The sequence below is a fragment of the Camponotus vicinus genome, unplaced genomic scaffold (assembly GCF_025532165.1).
Source record: "Camponotus vicinus isolate PSW18456_S1 unplaced genomic scaffold, iyCamVici1.0 SCAF_2, whole genome shotgun sequence".
NCBI classification, from domain to species: domain Eukaryota; kingdom Metazoa; phylum Arthropoda; class Insecta; order Hymenoptera; family Formicidae; genus Camponotus; species Camponotus vicinus.
This window is the reverse complement of record NW_028141956.1, coordinates 12,564,487-12,589,629: the sequence shown is the minus strand read 5'-3', so window position 1 is coordinate 12,589,629 and position 25,143 is coordinate 12,564,487. Positions and strand designations below refer to the sequence as shown.

At 38.0% G+C, this 25,143-nt stretch overlaps 1 protein-coding gene across 2 annotated transcripts; it reads left to right on the top strand.

Moving 5' to 3' along the window:
- Positions 1-5,181: 5,181 nt before the first annotated feature.
- Bma (SCY1-like protein bma) lies at positions 5,182-25,089 on the top strand. Of its 2 annotated transcripts, none has more exons than XM_083092464.1 (17): positions 5,182-5,725; positions 9,139-9,356; positions 10,815-10,949; positions 11,591-11,821; positions 13,528-13,648; positions 14,136-14,219; positions 15,346-15,491; positions 16,213-16,458; positions 17,265-17,410; positions 17,512-17,662; positions 17,990-18,230; positions 18,791-18,959; positions 19,399-19,580; positions 20,021-20,074; positions 20,240-20,481; positions 21,553-21,699; positions 22,610-25,089. In XM_083092464.1, exons 2-17 carry the CDS (start codon positions 9,204-9,206, stop codon positions 22,640-22,642), a joined length of 2,481 nt encoding a protein of 826 aa, XP_082948590.1. In that variant the 5' UTR covers positions 5,182-5,725; positions 9,139-9,203; the 3' UTR covers positions 22,643-25,089. The 2 variants fall into 2 exon arrangements, with proteins under 2 accessions (XP_082948590.1, XP_082948589.1); XM_083092463.1 differs by having other exon boundaries at positions 21,553-21,812; positions 22,610-25,088.
- The last annotated feature ends 54 nt before the right edge of the window (positions 25,090-25,143 follow it).

Genomic DNA, 25,143 nt, shown 5'->3' with positions numbered 1-25,143 from the left:
AGTGGACTTGGTTTATCAATCGCGCTCTCTTATAAGTGGCTCGAAAATATTAATAAGATGAGACAATAGAGAGAGTGTGCAGTCTATTTACATAAAAGTCTTTGGTATTAAAAGATGCCATGTTTAAATATAAAAATCATGCGTTTTCTTTCTCTCTCTCTCATTTTCTTTATCTACATATATCCAGTATATATCGTACATATATAAATAAATTGTTGATATTTAACAAGGTAACAAATAACTCAAATTTTTTGGAGTTATTTAGAACTCGACACCGTAAAAAATCCGCGAATATTGATACAGGCATCATTTTTCTGAATCTCGTCTTTTTTTTGTTTTGTTTTTTTTTTGTTTCTGTGAACGCAAAGCTGATTTTAAATCATACGACCCACGCAACCTCGAAACAATTTCGCGATTTCGTGTAACGTTGAATTTCTCTTATTAATATAAATAAATTTTTATTTCGCGTATATATTTCGCTCGAATTTTGCGTATTGTATTTATCGGCATTCAAATATAAACTGTCGGTGATTTCGGGATTCGCGGTTTTGTTTCATTATTAAACAATTTAATGCATTTGTCAACATTTATCTATCGCTAAAATCACCTTTTATAAATGTAGATCAATTTGTAATAATATTGCATAATAATTTGCAATAATTACAATTTCAGAAGCGATAAAACGTAGTTTTTTTCAACATCGGAATCCCTATCCATTCGATTCAATTGATCAGCATTCGACTCGATTGAGAATTGCATGATGAGAACAACATATTGAAATTGAAAAATTCATGATCTTTAAAATAGCAAATCTTTGCTATTATATTTGTAATTATTGATTTAATAATATTTCCATCGATTTAATTTCTATTTTTGGAGAAGTATCACGCTTGTGAACGATATGTAAATTTTATAATAATAATAATAATGAATCGTGTATGTGTAATATATTAATACGTTAATGTATTAATACATTAATTTCTTTTCTCAAATGCATTTCGCGCAAATTGATTCTCTAATACTTTTCGTCGCAATACTTTCTTTATCTGATTATTTTTTGCAATTTTTTTCTATAATGATTTCATGAATTGCCCTTTCTATTATCTGTTATCGTTAAACAATATCTCGCGAGAACGCGTGCTCTTGAATCTTCCCGGAAAGTCTTCGTTTCTGATTATGCAAATCGAATCGTATTTATTATCGCATATACTGCGGTAACTGGTTCAAACTTTAGAAGCGTACTAGAAAGTTTAAGATAAAGGTAAAGGTCGCGAAAGACGGTTTACTAAAAGATTACAGTTACGGGATAGCGATATTAAAAGAAATTTATGTGAGGGGTGAATGTATAAATTTGAATCAAACTTATATCTTATACTTTAACATAATCCGGATTCTACGTAACAAGGCACCGGAAAATGATAATTAATTTGATACAACGATGCGGTTAATTTTGCGGTTAAGTGATTCACGGTCGGATCAATATTTCAATGCTATTATATTTTTATCGATATATCCGCATAGTTAATATTTCGACATTTGATAGTGAATGATAGCTTAATATAATATTCTGTGTTTATTGCACGAAAATTCTTTTCTTAATTTTGTATAAATGTTGTTTTAATTTTGTTTACTATTCTTTTTCAAATGGTTTTCCCTTGATTTGGCATCAGAATCTTTTAATAAAGTATCTCTGCATTCACGTTTTGAAGTTTAATTCACGAAACAAAGGAAAATGATAAGCGCACTTTGTAGGAAACATAAACAGAAGTCTTATTATTTTACTTAATTCATTACCGATTGCGTGATTGTTGTTAGAAGAAAAAAAAATAAGACTGTTTTTTTATGCTTTATTTCTTTACGAAGAGAAAATATTGGGACAATTAATTGTTGTGTGTATTTTAAAATACGTGTAATTAAAAATAAAATATGATCGATTAAAAATGTGATGGGTCATGTCATTTCGTTATCATACATATTACATAGGTAAAGGGAAATTCAAACTTAATCATTTATAGAGTAAACATTTATAGAGTAAACAAGGATTTTGGGGGCGGAAAATTATTATTTCACGAGAACAAAAGGTTAAAGATTAATAGATTAAATAATCAGATATTTACTGTTGTCTAATAGAATAAGTCTATTATATTCAATAAATTAGATAATATCAGAGATGGTTGTGGACATATAAATGAAGGCAAAATGAAAATTATCTTCGTGATTTTTTCAACTCACGTTGCAACTCTTTTGTCCACGACCATTTGTTAAACAGAACATCTCAAGACCGTAAAACAACTTTTTAATAACAAAATCTTTTGCCAATTTAAAATCAGTTTTCTAAAATTTTTAGATTTTAATAAATTTTTTTATAAATGATTGAGAAAAAAGGATTTATTTTCGCGAAAACTTTCAAACTTTGAAAAGCCAAATGGATGACAAAACTATATTTTTTAATAAATTTTATTAAAGTACGAAAGAAATGAAATAAAACATAATCTTTCTCAATCTTTTCCTTAAATGTTGATTTCAGATTGTCTACTAAATCTAAAATCTGTCATCAAAAATGTATTCGGTGATTTTGGGTGCTGATTTATTTTTTATACAGGGAAAGCAAATTTCGCTCTGGGAATCGCGCCTGTCATCATTCAATGACGCATCATCACTTTCGGCCTTGTCGATCACGGACGGGAGAATCCTAATAGCGTTAGCAAATATTGCGCCACTATTTCCGATTGTCCTGCGCGTAATCGTATCTGTATAACGGTTCGATACGAGCGGAAACGTCCGCTGCTACTCTCTGGACGTGAGTGTCCTGAAAATGGTACTTGCACGATAATGCGTTTGATGCACGATGAATTTGAATCGCGCCCTAATTTCATATTCATCGCAATAATTTACAGTATGGACTGCTCGTTCGTTAAAAATAACTTGTAATACGAATAATTTTCAAGAGCCCGTCGAAAACGAAAAGCTCTCTCTCTCTCTCTTTCTCTAATCGCTAATTGCTTCAGAGAAATTACGGGATATTATTCTTCTTAATTTGAAGAGCGAACTTTACTTTTCCAGAAAATTTCAATTTAAGAGGTTGAATCCGATGAAACTTTCAATATTGATATTCGAAAATCGATGGCAAATAATGAGGTAGCTCGACGCTTTATACAGAAAATGTAGGTGTCAAAAATCCGTCAAGGATTCAAGAATCTGTCCAAGATACATATCGAAATATGTATTTATTAATTTCGCTCTCTGTTTGTGGGTGCTAATAATTGAGTCTCGAATTGTAAATATCGATGCTTCAGGCACTTACACCTACTTGATATAATTACAATTAATTCTACTTCAGAGCACGAGTACCACGAATCTAGCTTTGAGAGCAAAAGGTATACTATAAATATAAATTTCACGATGGCAAATATTTCAAATAATAAAAAAATACGCGAACCTCTTACGAATATAATAATTGATGATTTATAATTGAACACAATTGCACGGGAAAAATCGATATTGCCAGTTTTTCGATTTTCGAATCGCAGAATGTTTTTTTTTTTATATATACATGCATAATAAAGATAACTGAATTATTAAAAAGTGTGAGAAAAAAACAATTTATTTTTGATTCAACATCCCGCTACGTGGAATTTTGTTTTTCATGTTCCTTTATAAAATGACTGCACTCGAATAATAACATTTTGTGCAATTAGTTTCTCTCCGCATAACTGTGTCCAATTGAATTACAATTGAAGCGAGCCGACAGTGCGCTCGTGCGCGCGCGCACACGCGCGCGCGATTAATTCGGACGTGATTTTACGAGAGAGTCCGAAATCTCATTGGGACACAAATTTGCCGGCCGACACGCCGACAATCGTCAGGGAAAATGGGTTTAATATGGAGGAGATCCGATCGGGCCGGATGTACAATAGACGCCGTGACACAATAGCACGATTACGACGAAATTAGATCGGTCCATTGATTGGTTCGTTGACTCGCAGCAAACTTGCTACAATGCGGAGTTATAGATACGACCGTGACTCGTATTTCTGATGGAGCGGCGCGTGACGTCAGAGTATATACGCAGATCCGAGGAGTTCAACGCAGGAACGGGATGAGCCCTTAATTTATGAGATCCATTTCGAGAACGCGATTTTGTAATATATTTCCGCAACTTTCAAATTAGCATCATTTTTTGCGCCGCGCCTCTCTCATTCATTTCTCCGCAAATTTTTTTAATTGCGTCGCATTAACATTCCACATCCATAAAAAATCCAGAAAAGAAATTCAAAGATCTCATTCTAAATTTAATCGGCGCATTAAAATATTATGGAAATTTAATTTCGCGAAATCCTATTTTCTTTCGAGTAAATTTTATAAAATTAATTAAAATTCAAAAATAATTAATAAAATTAACAAATCTTATTTCTTACATCAACGCTATTTAAATTGCACATTCTCTTTTAATCTTTCCAACACGTTTCAAAGTCGCATCTCGACAATGATGAATGAAGCAAGGAAGACGAAAAATCGTCTCGTCGTCGCAATCAAATAGAGTATTAAAGAAGGATCATTGGCTCGCCCTCGTCAGATTCGTGACTGGATTGATAGATAAATTAGAGTTGGATCAGCCAACCAATCAGTCAGCGGACAATCGCTCATCGTTATGTGACGTCTCGGGGGTAAAAGGGGCGGTCGAGCGTATTGATGGCAGGCGAGCAGACAGGCAGACAGGCAGATAGATAGATACATAGATAGGTAGGCAGTCGAGTAGGCATGTAGATAGATAGGTAGGCAGGCAGAAACGCAGGCAGAATGCAGGCAGGTTTTTTTCGATGCGAGGGAGGAAATCTCTCGCATCAATCCTCGTTCTCCTCGTCTTTCTCCCCCATGCACGCATCCCCCGCGTATATATCTAACACCTACCTACCTACCTACCTACTTCTCTACCTACCTCCCTACTACCTACCTACCTATCAACCTATCAACCTACCAACCTACCAACCTACCTACCCTGCAACCCAGACCTATAATTTCCAGGCAACGAGGAGGCCTACACCCTGAGCTCGGAGCCGGGCGAGGACCTGCCAGGCGCCGGCGGAGAGCCAGGAGGCGGAGGGCGCACGCGCACGCGCGTGATCCGTCAGCGTCGACGTCGACGTCGCCGTCGACGGCGATACGCCGCCGCTGGAACGGCGGCGGTGACAAGAGGGTTGGGAGGAGGGGGAAGGGGGGAGAAGGATCGCTGTTTACAGGATAACAGGATCCTCTTCTGCTCCGATCGCGCCAGTCCATCGTCGCGACGCACCATCGGCGCATCCCGTCGGCCGCGGCGCGGCGTCCACGACCACGCACACACACAGGGGCGCGCGCTGTCAGCGCGAGAGCTCGCCCCCTCCTCCCACCCGCCCGCCCCATCTGTCAAACCCGCGCGCGCGCGCGCGCGCGAGCCACGCGCGTCGCGTCCGTCTACTCGCTCGCGAGTTCGCGCCAATCTTGGCGATTACTAACCTTCCCGCAGTCGCCGTCGCCGCCGCCGCCGCTGCCGCCGCCACCGCCGCCGCCGCCGCCGTCAGCGTCGTCATCGTGCTCGTCGTCGTCGTCGTCGTCGCCGTCGCCGCAACCGTCACCATACTGTGTCTCTTTTTCCGCTTCCTTATTCCTCCTCTTCTCGCAACAAAGAGAGAGCCTATGTACGGTGGTGTGCTATCGCGCGTTTCCCGATATCGTTCGGCAACAGGTGAGTCACACACTCTCGCGCTCGTCTGCCTGTCTATCCGCTCGTACGCCGTCTACTGCCTTTTATTTGATTTTCTCGTATGTGTTGCATCGTATTTGTATGTATGAGTGCGCGTGTGCGTTCGCATAATTATGTATATTACGCGTATAATAGTGCATTATCCGCTGCGAGCTCCTGGGGGTGTCGCGCGGGGTCGCGGTTCTTCCTTGATATATCCGGATCGCGTTATGGCTCCGTTTACGATCGCGCTACCCGCGGGATTCGCGTTTCGCATTTGCGCGTAGAAGTGCAAACGGAGGAGTGCGCGAGAAGGATTACGCGCGGGAATAACAGGAGCGAGATTGGGGTCACACCGGGAATCCGGCAGGATAACGCGCCGCACGTCGTCGCGGGAGAGCCGAGCCTCCAAGATCGGGGGTGCGATTAGAGGGGTGCGCTTGCTAACGTTAACGGCTCGCGCGCTTATATCGATTCACCGGAGCGGATAACGCCCGTTAACATCAATCCGACGAAAACTTATGGCCTTTCCAGATCGTTGCGGTGGCGCGATTAAAATTACCACCGCGTGCATTAATCCTAGAGAAGCAGAGAGAAGGGTTTTCCTCTCGTCCTCTCTCCCTCTTTCTCTTTCTCTGCCTCTGTCTCATCGTTTTCCCACGAAAGAGGGAGGAAGAATGAAAGACTAAAGCAAAGGACATTTATTTTAGAAATCATATTTCCTGCATGGGAGTCCTTTAAAGAAGGGAGACACTCAAAGGAGAAAGAAATATACTCTCTATCTTTTTTTATATATAATATACTTCTTCTTCTTTTTCTTTTTTTCTTTTTCTCTTTCTCTCTTTTTCGTGATTTTACTTATACATAATTTATGTAACAAGCTCTTCATACTAGACGATTTTCAATGCTTCCAATTCTGGAATCATATTTAGATCAGCATCATGCTCAAGTATATTTATTAATAAAATTTGACTAATTAATAATAAGCGTGCATTCGCGCGATTAATCACGTGATATGATAGACGAATTGACCGCGAAACAAACGTTGATAAATTTCGACAAGTTCGATGTCTTTTCATTCTGTGTAATTAATTGCTCTTGAGGAGGGATCTTTCAACACTCGGCGTTTCGCGTTTCGATAAACAAATACAACACACACACACACATGTCAATGTGTTATTGTCCTTGTCATGTTTTTATTCAGAGATTAATACGACAGTTTCGGAGGGTTTATATTTTCGCGTTGTTAAAAAAGCGATCTCTCTACTTTTATACAATGGAAAAGAGCGAAGATTAACTCTAGATATCCCTCGAATATTCAACATCTTAAAAATTAAATTTCATAGAGAGAAGAATTCCATATTTTTCGTAAAATTTATTTTTCAAAAAATTTATATTTAAATGATTATTTATTATGAAATGCAGACAACGTCAGTTATAAAGAGATAAGAATATAAAATTTTCCCTTTTACTTTTTGATCATAAATACCTAACTATAATAAAAATATAATAGAAGATTCGCGCCCAGATCTTTATGCTCGCGTATTTTTAAGGTGTAGGCGTATAAGGAGCAACTAAGTACGCGTCATTTATGTCATTTAGTGAACGAAACGATCGCGGAACGAATCACACTTTGCGAATTTTAATTAATTTCTGATATACATGTACGCGCGAGAAATTTACACGCCGTTTTTTCGTCTGGAAATAAATATTATTTATACGCAGAGTTATTTTGTATACAAGTATCAGATTCTCCGAGCTTTCAGCTCGAATATTACACTGATCTTTTTCGTTCTATGAGCGCTTTCGAATGATTGAACGTGAGTAATCGACAACGATTTATCGATTTTTCTTGAAAAAGTTTCTTCATCCTTTCTTGTTATATCCGAATATTCTGAAAACGACACAAAAAAGCTCGTATTTCTATTGTCGAGGAGATCCGACAACGATCTTCACTCCTACGCGAGAAGTGCGAATAATAACACCCAATATCTCTCTCTGCGAAGGACGAGAACGCTGAAAAGTCTCTCCGAATATCAAAATATAAATTTTATGAAAAGAGAGGAGTTGTAAAAAAATTTTATAGTGTCTTTTGCACAATTTCTTTTTTAAGAGAATTTATATTTTTCAAATGGATATAGAACTGTGAATAGTAAATATCAATTTAATGAGAGAGAGAAACATTTTTCTCTTTCTCTCTTTCATTCCTTTTTATTTAGTCACGTACGATTCAAGAGATTTCTTCTTTTTGAAAACGCTTATTTGATATTGTAAACATTTAATTTTATTTAATATTCCTTCTATTTATAATATATAAATGTTTAAAAAAATCTTGAATATTTCTTCCTTGATAAAAATATAATTTGCTCAGTTTTTGAGGTTTAGTTGTGTGAATGTTTAGCTCGCGAACATTATATTTTGCTGCAAATCGCGATTGTAAACGGTTATTTTGCTGCAAATCGCAGAGGTGTTTCAATATTGAGCTTACAAATTCAATATTTACGAGGTTACTTAACATTCTCGGATGAAAAAACGAGTTTGCAAATTAAGCCGCAAGCTGCAAATAGGTAATGAAATCTCATTCCAGTTTAATTTCGAAACAGAACTTTCACTGTCAATAATTAAAAAGTTTCCCTGATACTACCTTCAGGTACATAGATATACGCACAATTCACGATCCAAAGATTTCGTAGGTATTTGGACATTCTGTGCAGCATAATACCGTCAAGAGAAAATTTAATTAATCATGAAGTACAGCGGCTTCCCGGATTAAATCCTCAAAAGAAAAAAAGAAAAAAAATCGATTATAATATATCATAGCGTGCATCTTTTAGAAAGTTCAATAAAAGTAAATTCAATAAAAGTAAATTTTATATCGGTATGATATAAAAAAAGAAATATGTGAAAAAATCAATCGATTAAAAAATTTTGTATTTTTTAAACATTTGGCATAAATGTGATTCCAAGTCCTTCGAATCCACCTATTAATTTCTTGACTTCCCTTAATTTAAGACAAAATTTCTCTTAATTTTCGCGATTGTCTTATTAGAGAAATTTAAAGATTTAAAAGCCTCGACTCTCGCTTTCAAAAATCAGAAATTCAACAATTTCTCTCTCATCGTCGATTTATAGAAATTTTCCACGCAGTAATGATCGTAAAATCAACGTAATTTTGGCGAATCTCTCGGCGATCTCTCTCATATTACACACGTAATATGAAATACAGAGAAACGGGAATCTCGCGAATACGTACCACGGCGATATTCCATTGTCACGAACGAACATAGAGATTATTTTCGCGATATTACGCTTCGGTCTCGCTCCCTTTTCCCTTGACTTGCCCTTTATCCCTCCGGCGAGTTATCTAACAATATCAAATAGACTTAACGCGCTCAATGTGAATTTTGGCTTGGCAGATAATAAACGGACGAGGTCGACGTTGATCCACTGAGGGGTCTTCGCTTCCTGGTGCCGCATCATCATGTTCGCGAAATCCAGAGGCAGTAGCACGGCACCGTGCGACCTGCTCCCCGATCCTATCCGCAACACGTATGAGATTGGCAAACAGTCTGCCACGGCCGGGCCGGAGAACGTCTGGCGCATCTACGACGGCTACCGGAAGAAGGACCGAATGGTAATTAAAAAAAAATCAGTCGGAAAAAAATGGGGAATTTGATAATACTTTATTCCTCTAAATTCGTATTAAATCACGAGAAGTCAATCATTTATAGAGAATAAAATGGAATGTTATCGCAGTTTTATCGTAAACCCTCCGAAAGATTTATTGAGAATAAAATGGGAATCCCCTTCTTTCTCTGTGGAAATAAAATGTTTATTGAAAAGTTCCGTTTTGATAGTAGAATGCCGTTCAGTATTTACCGATTGTATTCTTATATCGAAAGCTATTTTCCGGATATGAGAGAGCATAAAGATTTGTAGGAGATTTATTTAGATATAGAGAATACATTGATATATTTATGTATTAGTTTTTATAGAGAGTTTTTATAGAGTAAAATTTTTTTCCAGAATTTTAAGAAATATATCTTTCCCGAATGGAATTAAAACTCTTTCTAAATTAGAAATAATCTTTGCAAAGTCAGCAAAAACTCCACAGTTTTTTTTACATAAGGCAAAAGTACACAGTAAAAAATTGTGCGTCCATTTGTTAAAATTTTCTTGTGTTACCACATTTTGATTAGTAGTTTAATGTAAATTTAACATACAGCTTATGTTATTATTTTTATAACGTTTTCATGTGTTACATTTATATCACCTTTATAACTTAACACTTTGTATATGTTTCTTGGAAATGGAATATTATTTTGAGTATTTTTAACATAATCATTTTAAACAATCAACATGTCTCAAAGTCAGTTTAATATTCTAAGAAAAGTTAAAATCTTCAAATAATCTTGAACTTTGACATACAAAATAATCAATTTACTAAAATCAAATGTTTCTATTACAAATAATTTAAGTTAAAATAATTACTATTATATGTTAATGTCTTCAATATTTCTTACGAGTTATTTTAACTATTTTTTCATGTAATTTTTAATTAATTTGTATGTTATTTTTACATTACACTTAAAATCGCAATAACAAAAATAAATGTAAAGTATTGTGTCAATTATTTAACATTTTTAATTTGCCAATAAGTAATATACGACGAATGAGTTATTTTAACTTAAAATTTGGAGTGAATTTTCTGGGACATGTGAAAAATGTTATGAATAACATTTTATTTTTTACTGTGTAATAATTGCATTAAAGAGCTTAATTATCGTTAAGGACGATCTCTTTCGAGATGTGTCTTAACACCTTAATCGCGATTCAATCTCCACTCTAACGATAGTTTACTCTGGATAGAGAGAGAGATAGAGAGACACACACAAGGAGAGACGATTGGATCGCGGATTAGAGGTAATCCAATTCGAGAAATCGATTCTGAAAGCGATCGAACGGTTGAGAAGCGCGAGAACAAGATCAGTTCGTATCCGGGCGATTCTCGCACTTCAATTCCAAAGATAAATTCTTGCGGCTACCGAGAGAGGAGTTTGCGCGCGAAAAAATGGCGATTGCTCGCTTGCAGGAGGTCTCAATCTTCCTGTTCGACAAGCGTTCCGTGGAGAAGTTGCACAAGCCGAAACGCAGGGAAACGGTCACGGACATCCTGCGCGCAGGTGCCACTCAGATGGAGCGATACTCGCATCCGAAGCTCCTGCAGGTACGTAAGCGACCCTCGCGTATTATATAGGCCAAGGCGAGGCGCGAGAACTTTTCCCCTCGTCCTCCCTTCTCAGCTCGTCCGGATATATTTCACGAGTCGACTATCAAACTGAAATGGTTTCGTCGAGAAGAGCGACAAGACGGACGGTGTTTCTACAAGTTTATTTTCCAACTTCCACACTTCTCTGACATAATGCAAGATAATTAACATAAGTATCGTCAGACTAGTTATGCAATTTTCTTCCTAATTCTTGTATAAAAATATGTATAAAAAATATGCCGCGCGAGGAAATCAATCGAAGAAGCATAGAAAGGAATCGCGAGAAGAGCAGTTCCTTGAAAAGCTGCGAAGAAGACGATAACGAGGAAGCCAAAGAAATGCGATCTATCCCGCTTTCTTTCTAAAAGGGAATTTAAAATATGATACACACACATATCACAAGTATTATGCACACGCATACACCCACACGGCCAAACGTAATTGGAAACGGAATCTATCTGGAAACGAAACGAATTTCACCAATTTATTCCGAAAGGTTTTCGGTGGAAATGTATAAATGCATAGCGCGTTTTTCATCTATTTTCAAGAGCTATTTACATTCGATGTAAATCGATGCGCTATATTTGACAATCACGTAGGCGTACAAAGTGGAGGAGTGCGCGGATACGTTGGCCTTCGCGTCGGAGCCGGTCCTGGCCAGCCTGGCGAACGTCCTGGCGTACAAGGAGCAATTGGCAAACACGCTCGCGGCGCAGTCCTCGGGGCCGATGGGCAAGCAAAACCACCCGCCGACCACGAGCCATCATCGCTCGACCTTCGTCAAGGAGTACGAGTTACTCGAGCTGGAGGTCAAATACGGGCTGTTGCAGGTAAATAGAACGCATCCCGCGCGAAAACCTCTTCATAGAAAATTATTCTTTTTCAAAAAAATTGCCCTTACATTTTGCAGATATATATTTAATTATTTATCTAATGAAAAATCTCTCTCATAGAATATAAATGCATGCCGATAAGAGTTTTGCACTCAAAAAGCGCAATTTTATGACATATATATTGAAAGTATATTAAAAGTGAACTGGTAAAAACTCTATTTATCAAAGTACTCTTATATTTCTCATGGTAAATAATAACTAAATGTTTAAAAAAATGTACTTGTATGTATTAAATTGTATGAAAATTATTAAAAAAAAGAATTATTTCGAAAAATATTACTGATAAATTTTTTCAAGTATGAAAGATGAGTTAAAGGTATTCAAACACTTAAAATGCTTTTTATTGGTGGTTCATCGAAACAAAATAGAAATTCTATTTATGTGTGAAGTGCTCTTATATTTTTTCACGATAAATAGTAGTTAGATGTTAGAAAAATATATTTGTATTAAATTATTAAGAAAAAGATTATTGTCTATACAACATTTGGTAAAAAGACAAGCTGCTAAAAAGACAAATTACGTGAAAAGAGAGACAATTTTCTGTTTAGAAAAAGAATGTTATCGGATGCAACGCTCTGCTTCTTTTTTGTCCATAGCATTCCCGGTAAATCAATTTCCGCGAATTTTATTTTTTTCATTTGCCTCTATTTTCACGATAGAGGAATAGACGATAATTACTTAATACTTTTCGCGGCTCTACAAATACGGGGCACCGATAATGGGGTTCGTCCATTAGCAGTTAAGTCGTTGTAAACGTGTAAAACGAGACTAGAGGAATAACGAACTAACGTGGCGTGTTTTTAAGCTCTCCTTTCCGCCTACGTCGCTTCACGATATTTGTTTCTTCTTCGCTTTAATCTCTCTAATATTTAATGGATATACGATCGTAATACAAGTTTTCAACAAAAGTTATTCTTGCGTTATATTGTTACGCTGGAATGCGGTACGTGCATACGTTAAACGTGAAATTAAATGTCAAATCGTGCGTCAAATTTGCGCGAAAATAATCGATTCTCTCAATTCGGAGCGGAAATTACGCGATCGATCTCTTTCGCGCGGAATAAAAGAGGCAGGTTTCAAAATACACGAGTACGCATGCACGACCGTGACATTGTGCGTAAGCACAATCATAGCGTAGATGCAATAACGGGGTTGCGTTGCGGAAAATTAAGTCGAATCCCGACGCATGCGTGTACGAGGGGGGGAGGGGGGGAAGAGGGAAAGGGTGATCAGAGCGAATTTTCTCAAAAACGAGTTTCTGGTTGTAACCACGAGAAATCAACTCCATCACGGTGCTACTACCACTGCTCGACGTAGCTCTCGTATAATAGAATGTATTACGAAGCGTAATAGAATACTTGATGCCCTTAACTCTCTTCAAACTGCAACTCAAGCTTGCGTCACCGTGTTAGAGCAATTGCGTTTAGCAACACGGTCTAATGACTCGGATCCACAATTATATCTTTAGCGTAAAGTAGATGAATTAAACTTGATTGAAACGTCGCCGAAAAATAATGTCAACATTTTTCGGGGCAAGAATAACGCTAAAATTAGAAAAGAAAATTAGAAATATCATGTAGGAAAAAAATAATAAATATCTTCGCAACCCGTATTGTAAGCTTTTCTCATTTTTCTTTTGGCAGATCACAGAGGCTCTCTTATTCCTTCATGGCAACTGTAAATTTCTTCATAGAAACGTTTGCCCGACGAGCATCATCATTACGAAGAGGGGCACGTGGAAGTTGTCGGGATTCGAGTTTCTCGGTGAGTCTGCAATCTTGTTATCCCTCGTATCAAAGATAAATTCCTTAATCAAAGTTTGGCCCTTTTTTGTCAATATCAGCAATACTTCACCGAATAAAAGATAAGTGTCACATTGTGCTTTTTCCAATTTCTCAATATTAAATATGATAAAATATGATTCCTTAATAAATAAATATATAATGAGAACAATTTATATATTTTATTTATTTATTTAATATTTTTATATAATTTATATATTTTATTTACAATTTATATATTTATATCATTAAATTAAATTAAATTAAAAATTATTAAATTAAAAATTTATATTATTAAGTTGAAGAAAATTTTGTTTCCATCAAATTATTTTATATTTATTTATTATAGATTTTAGAGAATATAAAAAAAGCTAATTATTATAGAAATAATTGATACATCGGCCAGACTCTGATAGCAATAGATGGCATGATGCAGTCTATCACTTCAGAATGCGTTTCGCTCTTGTTAGAGGCGGCCAAGGAGGTACCGATAACCGTGCAATCGTGGACGAAGCACATGCCGAAAATGACTCAGCCCAATCTCGATTATATAGGTGAGGTGTCGTGAATGACCGTGTCGTTAACGTACGCCCACGCGCTGTTCCAGTAACGTTGTTTCGAGTCACTCAACTTTACTTAGTAAAATCAATGAATTTATATTTTGTCGCCACTCAACGCGATTAAATGCATTCTCTCGAGCTTTCACTCGAAACCGAGTAATTGATTTTCTTCGTAAATACAAGTAGCTCTTCTATAAATAGAAATCCTGAATATTACATCCTTATAAATAGAGATTTTTTTAATCTCTCTTAAATGAATGAAATTTCAAACATCTTTATGCAACAGCGAGATAAAAATCTTCATGTCGAGAATATGCGTTGAGTATTACAAACGCAATTATTTACTTCCCCCCTCTCTCGTGTTTGCGCGCGCGACCCTCCTGTTAGATAAAGCAATCTGGTATTATACAATTGTATTTAACTTTGAATACGCGATGAAAACAGAAATCTAATTATACAGCCATTACAATAATGTAACGATCCCGCGTTTTGTAATTCGGTTGAATTGTACTGTTTGATGAATACATTCCGCTCGAACGTTCGTATATATGTATATCAGAAAATGGGGATGATTAATAACTGAAACAATTCAAACGCGTTTTTTTTTATATTATATGATAGCGATATATAAAACAAATATTGTTAATTATCGTAGAAAATAAGACAATTATCGATACGTGGATCTAGTGGCGAGTGATAAATTGACTGCCAGGTGGAGGGCAAATAGACTATTACCGGATTCGATATTAATATTAAAAGGAACGAGAAGGAGGGGCGCAAGAGGGAAAATTGGAAGCCCCGGAAGCCAGTCGAGTTCATTATGGGGGAAGGGGATTTCTGTATTTATATACATATATACATAAAAAAGAGCGAGGTGGGGGAGGAGGGTATGCGTGGGAAATAAGCTCGGCATCAATGAAATCGAATTCATTGAAAACTCTGTTAATTCCGAACCTTTGCACCCCAAGGCTTTAGATTGTATGAAAATTCACATCGAAAAGTCACATTAAAAATTGCTGGCAGCAGCTTCCCGACTAACGCTCTCTCTCTCTCATTTGCATTGTTAATTATCCTCTCGACCTCGTACATCGAGTCCGTCTGTAAATGCAACACGTTGCAGCGCCGGAGGTGCAGCAGAAGAAGCTCGGCAGCTTTTCCAGCGACATGTACAGCTTCGGTATGACGATATGCGCGATCTACAATCAAGGCCGGCCGTTGATACAGGCGAATCACAGCTGCTCGGATTATCTCAAGCAACTAGAGACTGTAAGTTAATCTGTCCGCAAGTCAGAAACGAGATGATTCTCTTAAGAATGTCGAGAAGGATCTCGCGGATGTTCTTTGAAAGGATTTAACCTTCGGGACAGACAGAGAGATTTCCCTTCGCGAGGATCCTTCATCTCTCTGATTCTCGCATAAATAAATTTCAGTCTTTAGTTATATCTTTTTCCCTTTCTGAGTTTTCCACCGCAATTGTATAGCACAACTGCAATCGTATCATAGTTGGCTAATTGGAAAGTGAAAAAAGCGCGTCTGCGTACAATTTATTTGCTGAAATTCTTTTTGGGAGATACCTATTTGTTTATATAAAAAATATTGATTTTATTCTATCCGATAGTTTCAAATTGCATTTTTCGTTAGAACGACGTAGTATATCGTTTGTTGCCACGCTCTATGCTTCAATTCGCGATTTTATGCGATATTTCAATCGTCAAAAGAGTAGCTGCAATTTTCAAAAAAAAAAAAAAAAATTCTCGACACAAAAAATATTTAGAAAGTCATCAACTATCCGCATTATCGCACAGTCAATCCTTCTGCTGTCCCGTAAATCAATATACGATAATTATACAGAGAGCAATATTGTTTCATAAAAAGCCCGATACATTTCACAAACATAATACACTTTTATTATGAAATTCAAGTCTCCTAAAAAAATAACTCGTCGGATTAAACAAGTGTCGCGTTATTATTGCATCCCATCGATCAGCTCGACGATCAAGTCTCCGTCATCTTGCCACTGGTACCGATACCTCTGCGAGAAGCCGTAACGCGACTCTTGCACAAGGATCCCGAGCAAAGGCCTACCGCGCAAATATTGACCATGATCAAGTTCTTCCGGGATCCGTTTGTGCACGCTCTACAGTTTCTCGACGTCAGCAAGATGAAGGACGTGTCGCAGAAGGAGCACTTTTATACGACGACTCTGAGGGAACTGCTGCCCTACATGCCGAAGGTACGCGCGAATATTGCGGCGTTAATTATTCAGGGCGGACTTGCGGGGTGGGAAAAACTCCCGGGACAGAAAAACTGAATCTACAATCGCATTTACATCATTACAAGTATCGCAATTGTGTGTTTAATACGTGGAGTTTTGATCAAAGATGCTTTAGAGTCTCTAATTTTTTAATCATGATACTTCCTTTTTACTCCCGACTGCTGCCAACCTACGGTTGGCAAAAGACGGAGGGAGTATGCGTTCCACCGAGCTCGGATCGGTTCTTACCGCTTTTCTCGATAACAATAACATAGTTTGGTGTCATCTTTTGCACATCAGGTTTTTATTAACCAAGGATGGTTTAGAACATATAATTATCATTCTTTATTCTATTATTTTTCTTTATAATTTTTTTTACTCCCGACTGCTGCCAACCTACGGTTGGCAAAAGACGGAGGGAGTATGCGTTTCACCGAGCTCGGATCGGTTCTTACCGCTTTTCTCGATAACAATAACATGGTTTGGTGTCATCTTTTGCACATCAGGTTTTTATTAACCAAGGATGGTTTAGAACATTTAATTATCATTCTTTATTCTATTATTTTTCTTTACAATTTTCTCAGTTCCTTTTGCGATACAATCATGGAATGTACGAATGTTTCGATCTTGGGGAAATGGAAAAAAATTATAAAACACACAAAGGAAATTAGGAATTAGCTCTCCACACGTGGGAGTTGTAAATTCGACTTCGCTCGCTTCGCGGGGCGAGAGTTGCACCCTGATCGCGCACGTTTCCGCACGTGTCACGCGAACGTTTTCCGCAGAAACTCTGGTATCAACACATCTGGACGTATCTTCACGCGGAGCTGCAGACGCAGGAAGTGCTGTCGGCCGTGTTGCAACCTATGCTGTACATCGTTCAGAACAGCACCAAGGAGGAGTACGACCAGATCGTATTCCCCACGCTCAAGTACGTATGTGAACGAGGGCGGAAATGAGCGCGAGACCGCGCGAGATAGGCACGTCTCGTCTTACACCTCCTCCATCTTTCTCCTTCTCTCTCTTCCGCAGACCACTCTTCACCAATCGAAAGTCGATTCAGGGAACCGTGACTCTACTGGAGAATCTACACATCATCCTGGAGAAGACGCCTCAGGAATACGAGCGCGAGGTCCTCTCGATGCTGTACATGTCCTTTGAGAATTCGACCATTCAAGTACGAGTGAGTAAACCATCAATTTCACGCAAGGGTGAGGAAAAGTAGAGGTATCATCGAAAAATATGTTGGTCCAACTAAATAAATTCAACTGCTAAACCAAAAATTCTGATATAATATTTAAGAAATTGAAAGGAATTTATAATTTGATTAAAAAATTCTTAATCCTTAACCCTAATCTAATCTTAATCCTTAATCCTAAACCCTAATTTCCTGTAAGTTTCTATTTAAAATCATGCACCGATTCAAGATCCTGGATCTCTAAGAAATTTTTATATCTCTAAAAGATAATCCTTGTATTAATGACACGATTTTGATTGGTTTATCTACTAGATGGCCGCGTTCGTGGCTGTATCGAACGTGACGAATTATCTCGAGGACGACGCCATACGTAACGTGGTGCTCCCGAAGTTGTTGGACGCTTTCGAAAACAACTCTGCGGACGCGCGCGTATTGATGGACGTGGTGCCGCGCATCCTAAGCCGTCTCGAGAAGCAGAAGATCATCGACTGCATCCTACCGCTCCTCTGTAAAGTCAAGCTGCAAGAGCCCGAGATCGTCGTGCGGGTTGTAAGTAAGTGAAGTAAAAGCGAGTATCACACACAAGCGTGGATCTAGTACTTTGTACACACATTTAATAGAAACCTTTCTCGATAATGACCATCAACTATTCGCGTATCTTACGAGGTCAAAAAATGCATCATTAATTTCTTTAAAACGAGATAAAAAGAAGACACATATCTCTCTTGCATTTGTTCGCTTGGAATGAAAAGCGGTCGAAAAAATGACTCAGTTTTATTTTACTATTATTATTTATCAAGGCAAACGCAGTTATTATTGAGCATATGAAGCTCGGGTAAATATGCAATATTTAATAAAATGGATCTCTAAATGAATTGTCTGTTAGGAAGAAAAAAAATTGACCAGAGACCGTTTTAATCCGTAATGAAGTAAGGGAAAAGAGCCTGTTCTCGACAATGTGGAAAAGAAAAATAAAAAAATACAAACGAAAGGAAAGAAAAAGAAATAATAAATGATCTGTGTGGCAAAGAGACAGGTATCCTCATTTCAAGAAAGAAGGGAGAAACGGCATACAAACCCTAAGGCTAATCGCTCTCGTCCGTTCGCGTTTAGATATTTACAGGTTGATGCTCACCGACAAAAAGTACGGCTTGTCTGTCAATTGGATGGCGGCGCACGCGATGCCATCGTTGCTACCGCAAACCGTGAACCCGGCGCTGAATCTCGATCAATTCATCCTGCTCCTCGAGGTGCTGCAGGACATGTTGAACAACATCGAGAGGCAAGCACAATTAGCGCTAAGAGCGAGCGTTGTAATTAAAAGTGTCGGTTGAACGGGACAACAACAACGCGATTCTTCCTCTAATTATTATGAGAATAAACGGGAACAAACGAGCTCTTGTACACGTGTTTAATGGCGTGTGCGAAATAATTGCAGAATTTTCTCATCGGGAAATTAATGCATAAAATTCCTCCAAGTATTGATTAAAAAAGCAAAAACCGACCGACATTTTATCGCGATGTAGCTCGTTATTCCGCCGAAACAAAGATCTCATTCACGCCACTTAACTCAATTACGGATATTACCTAGCGTAATTAATAAATATCGGCGGCTATCAATTCATTAATATCGCGCATTTGTCGATACACGTATAATGCACCTGTAGAATTTATCGAGTAACAGCTCGAGCTCTCTTTCTCTCTTGTTTCTGCCATTGTAGAAATCAGAGGAACAAATTGACGCTCGACAATCTATCGCTGCCGAGTCCGGACAAGTATCGACCCCTGCGACATCAGTACAGCACCGATAACGTGCACGTGCCGACGTTCAACATTCCGAATTTGCGCATCGAGCAACGCAAGACCTCGTCGGCCGAGGATATGGCCAGGAAGAATAGCATCGGTGCGAAAATATCCAGCGGATATCGAACGTCTCCTTTAACGTCATCCGACGTTTTTTACGCGCGAGCCTAAATTTCGCGCGATGAAAACTTTCGGGGCTTTTGTGCAGTCTTTAAATTTTCCAACTCGTAACGCACTTAACTTAATGTTTCTTTCTCAAGTCATAATAGCTAAAAGTGTACTTTCGACGTTTTATTTTACTACACTTTCTTTCACGGCGAAATAGCACTCTAGTGTGAAGGGTTTTCATAAATATTAGTTAAACCGTGAACGGTAGTTTATATAATAAATTCTCCGTCTCTTGGTAGCGAAACGGGATCGCGGGTAGAAGACAGAGGAGACACGAGTCCATTAACTTTATCTGATATTTATGATAACGATCCTCCAAGGGATCATGTGATCCGCGCTTGTGATGCTAAAAAGGTATTTCTCCGTACGCAGGTTCCATATCAACGGCATCTGCGGAAAATATGGCGCGGAAAAGTTCGATGGCTAGTAAGTGGAAATGTGGTAGTTTTTCCAGGAGCCTCTTCTCCCCCTGCCTTCTTTCAGCATGAAATATTAACGCGACCCTCGAGAGGGTGGGGCGCGGGGGGGCTTGATATCTCTCGTTTCGAAAAGCGAGGGAGATCGATCTAATCGAATCGGATGGTCGTTTAGCGATGTTCGGTGGATGGTTCACTTCGTCGTCGGGCAACGACAACAACTTCCTGCGAGTGGGTAACACGTTCACGAGTAGACGCCTGTCGGACAACACCCTGATGACACCCAAGATACGGATAGCGCCATCCTGCGCGAGCTCGCCGGGAGCGACGCCCGGATGCGGCCTGCCGATCCGTCGACACTCCAGCACCGGTCCCCAAGAACGACGTGGATCCAGTATTAATTTATCCCCGCCTACGGTACGTATGTGTGTTGTATACAGGGTGTCCCATACTTAACGAATCAGTCGTTCCTGAGATCATTTGGAGACGAAAATTCTAATACCAAAATGTTGAGGAAGACTTCATAAAAATGTTCAAACTACTGACTACTGTCGCATCGAAGACACAATCGCACTCACTGCAGAATCCTATTTTTTATTTGATCCCTCTATCGATATCGATATTATTGCGCTTTACGCGGGCTTCTTGATGCGCCATGTGCCTGAGCACAGAAGACCGTAAAGCCGATTGGTAATCTTTAATCTTTTGTAGCGCCATAACTACTTCTTCCTCAACATTTTGGTATTAAGATTTTCGTTTCCAAATGATCTCAGGAATCTACCATTAACGGCTGATTCGTTAAGTCTGGGACACCCTGTATACACATGTAAAAGTTGCCGCACGTATCATTTACCGCTCCTACTTTAATTCGCGGCGAAACGTATCGTTGACACGCAACGTAACGTGTAGTAAAGGGAAGGATAAGTATCGTAGTCTACAGATAAAGAAGATAATGAATATATGTACATGAGGATTAGTGACAGAGATGCTTGCAATCGTGAAACGCGGAGGCGAGTAATAATACTTCTAAGATGAATCAGATTGTAATCCCCTTTCTCCCACGACTTCGAGAATCAAGTTTGCGCTGATTCTCTCCCGAATTTTATCTATCGTTTAATGAGGCATATCGAGGTTTAAAACTAGTGTGACCTAGTGACATTTTTGCGTGAGCTTTGGAACAATCGGAAAACTACCTGCCGCCTATAAAAGCGAATCCCCTCTATTGATCATGCCACGCGACGTAAAACAGAAATAAATCGGAGTCGTTAATTGATCGCCGCGCGGTATGCATATTAATGCACCAAGTTAGCACGAGTAGAATCGTGACTTACACATAGAAGCTCCAAGAAGGAGTCGGAAAAATCAATGTCTCTCGTTTATTTCGCGTGTAATACGAGCTAATAATTAATCCTGCGAGGCTCAACGTCGAGTCGAATCTGTCAAATCGAATCTGTCAAGTGGAATCTGTCAAATGGAATCTGTTCGCAGGGGGGCGGGATGCCGATCACGAGTAGCAGCGTGCCATATCTGCTCAGTACGAGCCTAAGCAGTATTCGCGGCTCGAGACGGCCGTCCGTATCCTCGACGTCGTCGCAGCAGGGGATCGGGCTACTGCAGCAGGTTGGCTCCAGCATGGTAAGACAACTACCCCCCATCTGCCTGAACCTGAACGGACCACCACCACCACCAACACTCTCTCCATCACTCCAGCTACCGGGACAACATTCCCACTGACCCTCCGTTACAGTGTAAGGATATTCGCTAAGACTTTGCTCCGTTGCTTGCCGCTTTCTCTCTCTCTCTCTCTCTCTCTCTCTTTCTCTCTCTCTCTTTCTTTCTCCGTCTAATCACTCCCACACGCACCTTCTCCTTAGATTAGATTCTCTCTATTCTCGATTATATATAATTAGGGGAAACCATCGCGAATATCGAAATATTGATCAAAGTTTTCTGCTCGTAATTGATGGTAATCAAATGCGAGTAAGTTCGGGAGGAATATCAAAGTTTCAAGTGTACGCGTTTTCTTAACGTACAACTAATTGTACTGTAATTATAAAGTTAAATACTTGATATTTTTGCGTTCTCTCTCTTTTTCTCTTTCTTTCTCCAAAAAATAACAAATTATAATTTCCCTTCTGACGTTATTATACGATGAATTAATTTTTCAACACGAGAGACGCAAAAAATACGCAAGAATGTTATTTCTCAGTCAAGATGAAAAATTTAAATTAACAACGGCAGAGATCTTAGATCCGGAGATTTTAATTCATATATTAAAATTTAATATATATAATAAAATTTTTATTATTTAATATATATAATAAAATTTTTATATAAAAATTTAATATATAATAAAATTTTTATATAAATTTTCCACGAGAGCGCTTATCCTGAACTGAACGAGAGGCTTTCTCTGAGGCTTGCGCTTTCTAAGGTCGATCGTTAACGCGGTTCCTCTTTATTCTCGCGACGTGCCTCGCCGAACCGATACGAGAAACGGCGAAGCCGTAAAGGGACGTCCTCCCTTCTCTTTCCTCTGTTGCAGTACCAATTCTTCAATAGACAGCCCGAAGCGTGAAGTGCCAACGATTGTCACTGAACAAAGATCGGACAAGATCGCGGTGGTTGTGGAGTCTCTAACTAGCGCGCACCGATCCACTCGCACGCTCGGTCAATCATAAGGAACGGAGAAGCCAGGAATCGCGGATTCTCGCGAGGACAGGTCAACGACGACGCCGATTCCCTTTTAATTAGCCTCGGGATCCGGGCAATAGACGCGAGCCCAGATCACGAGTTAGTGAGACCGTAGATGTAAAAAAGAAAGAAGAGGCAAATTGCAGGTACGTAAAGGTGCAAGTTAATGAGAAAGCGGTTCTCGCACGCATTCCAACCACGCTCGTGCGAGATCTAATATACATACGTAGGTATATTCCTCGGCGGCCAAGATCGCGAATTGATGATCGCAAATTAATCCGGAAAGAGAGGGAGAGAAACTTCTCCTCTCTCTCACCGAGTTAATATTCGCATCGCATATGTTACCCTTGCCGCCATAGTGGCGATGAAGGATTCAGGGATATGCGGTTCTGGAGAGGACACGTGTAATGAGCAATGGACATACGGGGTGTATCAGAAGTCGCCAACTCTGAAAAATTGGCTCGGATATTATAACGTTCGAAATTATCGATGTTGAGAGAATATTTTGATAATATTAACATTTTATCTGTACAATATTTTGTGTTTTTACTTTCGCTCGTTCTTGTATATGTATATTGTAAGTACGTATACAAGCGTATCACAAAAAATCAAAAACATATAATATATATATTTGCACGAATAACATGAAATATTTCTATATCATCTCGAATTTTTAAATAATTTTAAACAAAATAGTAAACGTATAACTCGTTATAATAAAAAAAAACTTATTGTCAGAAGCAAGAAAAAAAATTTTTGTTTTGAACAGTATTTAAAAACGTAATTTTTAAAAACTGTTTGCAATGAGCGATGTATGCGCGAAGCGCTTGATGATAAAGTGTTAATATGTATTAATATTTAAATATTTTATATACAACCATCTAACACATTCAATATTTCATAATTAATGAAATTGATTATTAACATGAATTATTAATTGCTACATACATATTTCTTGATTATTTTACTTCTATTGTTACATAATAACTCTCATAATAAATTTACAATTTTAAAAATTAAATTCTCGTCGCGCATTTAAAGCTTACATACCGTCCGTTTCTGAACTTGAGGTATCTGGGTCAAACGTCAATAATGAACTCCATAAAGTGGTGACATAAGATAACTCGAGACGAATATGAATTGCGAGTTAAGAACATCACGAATTCACATTTCGTAAAAATCGGAGATATAGAACGCGACTTCTGAAACAACCTGCATATCGACAGGAGACACTTCCTATAGAAATATGCACACAGTACCAAAGAAAAGAAAAGAAAAATACAAAAATTAATATATACATATATCTCTCTATCTTAGCCACGTACGGAGAGACAAAGGAATAAATATTTTTCTCGTCGATATATATTTGTCTATGTAATAATCTATAAAAGTATCGTAATAACGACGTGTGCGCGAGTCTAGCCACACGTCACAGTCGTCAATTGTTGCACTACACAATCACTAAATCTTAAGATAGCTTTTATAACTCAGGCGTAATCGGGTAACACACTTGAGCTCATTTTCGACGACCTGTAATTCGCGATAGAAAATTCACGGCAGATTATTCTACTTATTATTTTATGTGTCGCGTGTAATAATAGAAAACTTGGAAGGATAAAATATGTATATTATACATATGTACATCGTGTAATTTGCGGTATATAAAATAGGTTTCTATCTCTTGAATTTTATCGTGAATTATAAATCGTCTCAAATGGGTTTCACGCACGTACGCACGAACGCACGCACATATGTACGCAATCGATTGAGTTTTTCGCCATACATGATGTAACCGTGTCGCGGAAGACGAAATCGCCCATTGAATTATCGCACACGCGATCGAAACTAATTATATACATATATGTTAAGAAACAAAATTTTATTATTTACGATCGATAATAATTGTAAATTATTAACATGTTAAAAATAATATAAAGTAATAGGCTCAAAGTACTAAGGTTTACTAAGTGATAAAAATGATAAATAAGAGTCGAAACGCGGTAATTATAGCGCAAAAGAAGATTTTTATTTTTAATGTATCACAAAACATATATATTCAATTTTGTTAAATAATATACATTAAATAAAACATTAAACGTTTTTTCATCTATTTTGAGCGTAATAATATTGATATCAAAAGAATGTCGAATAATAAAAATAAAATAATATTTTGACATGAAAATTGACATTATTATTATTATATTGAAAGTGGATCAAAAAATGATCCGAAACATTTATACTCAGTATATATTCTTTAGCGAAATTGTGAAAAAAATATATTTATATATTGTAATATATTAAAAATAAAAAGTTTTTCTTGCGCCTTAATTATCGCGCTCTGCTCTTATTTGTCGTTTTTGGTCATATAGTAATAATTGTTTCATT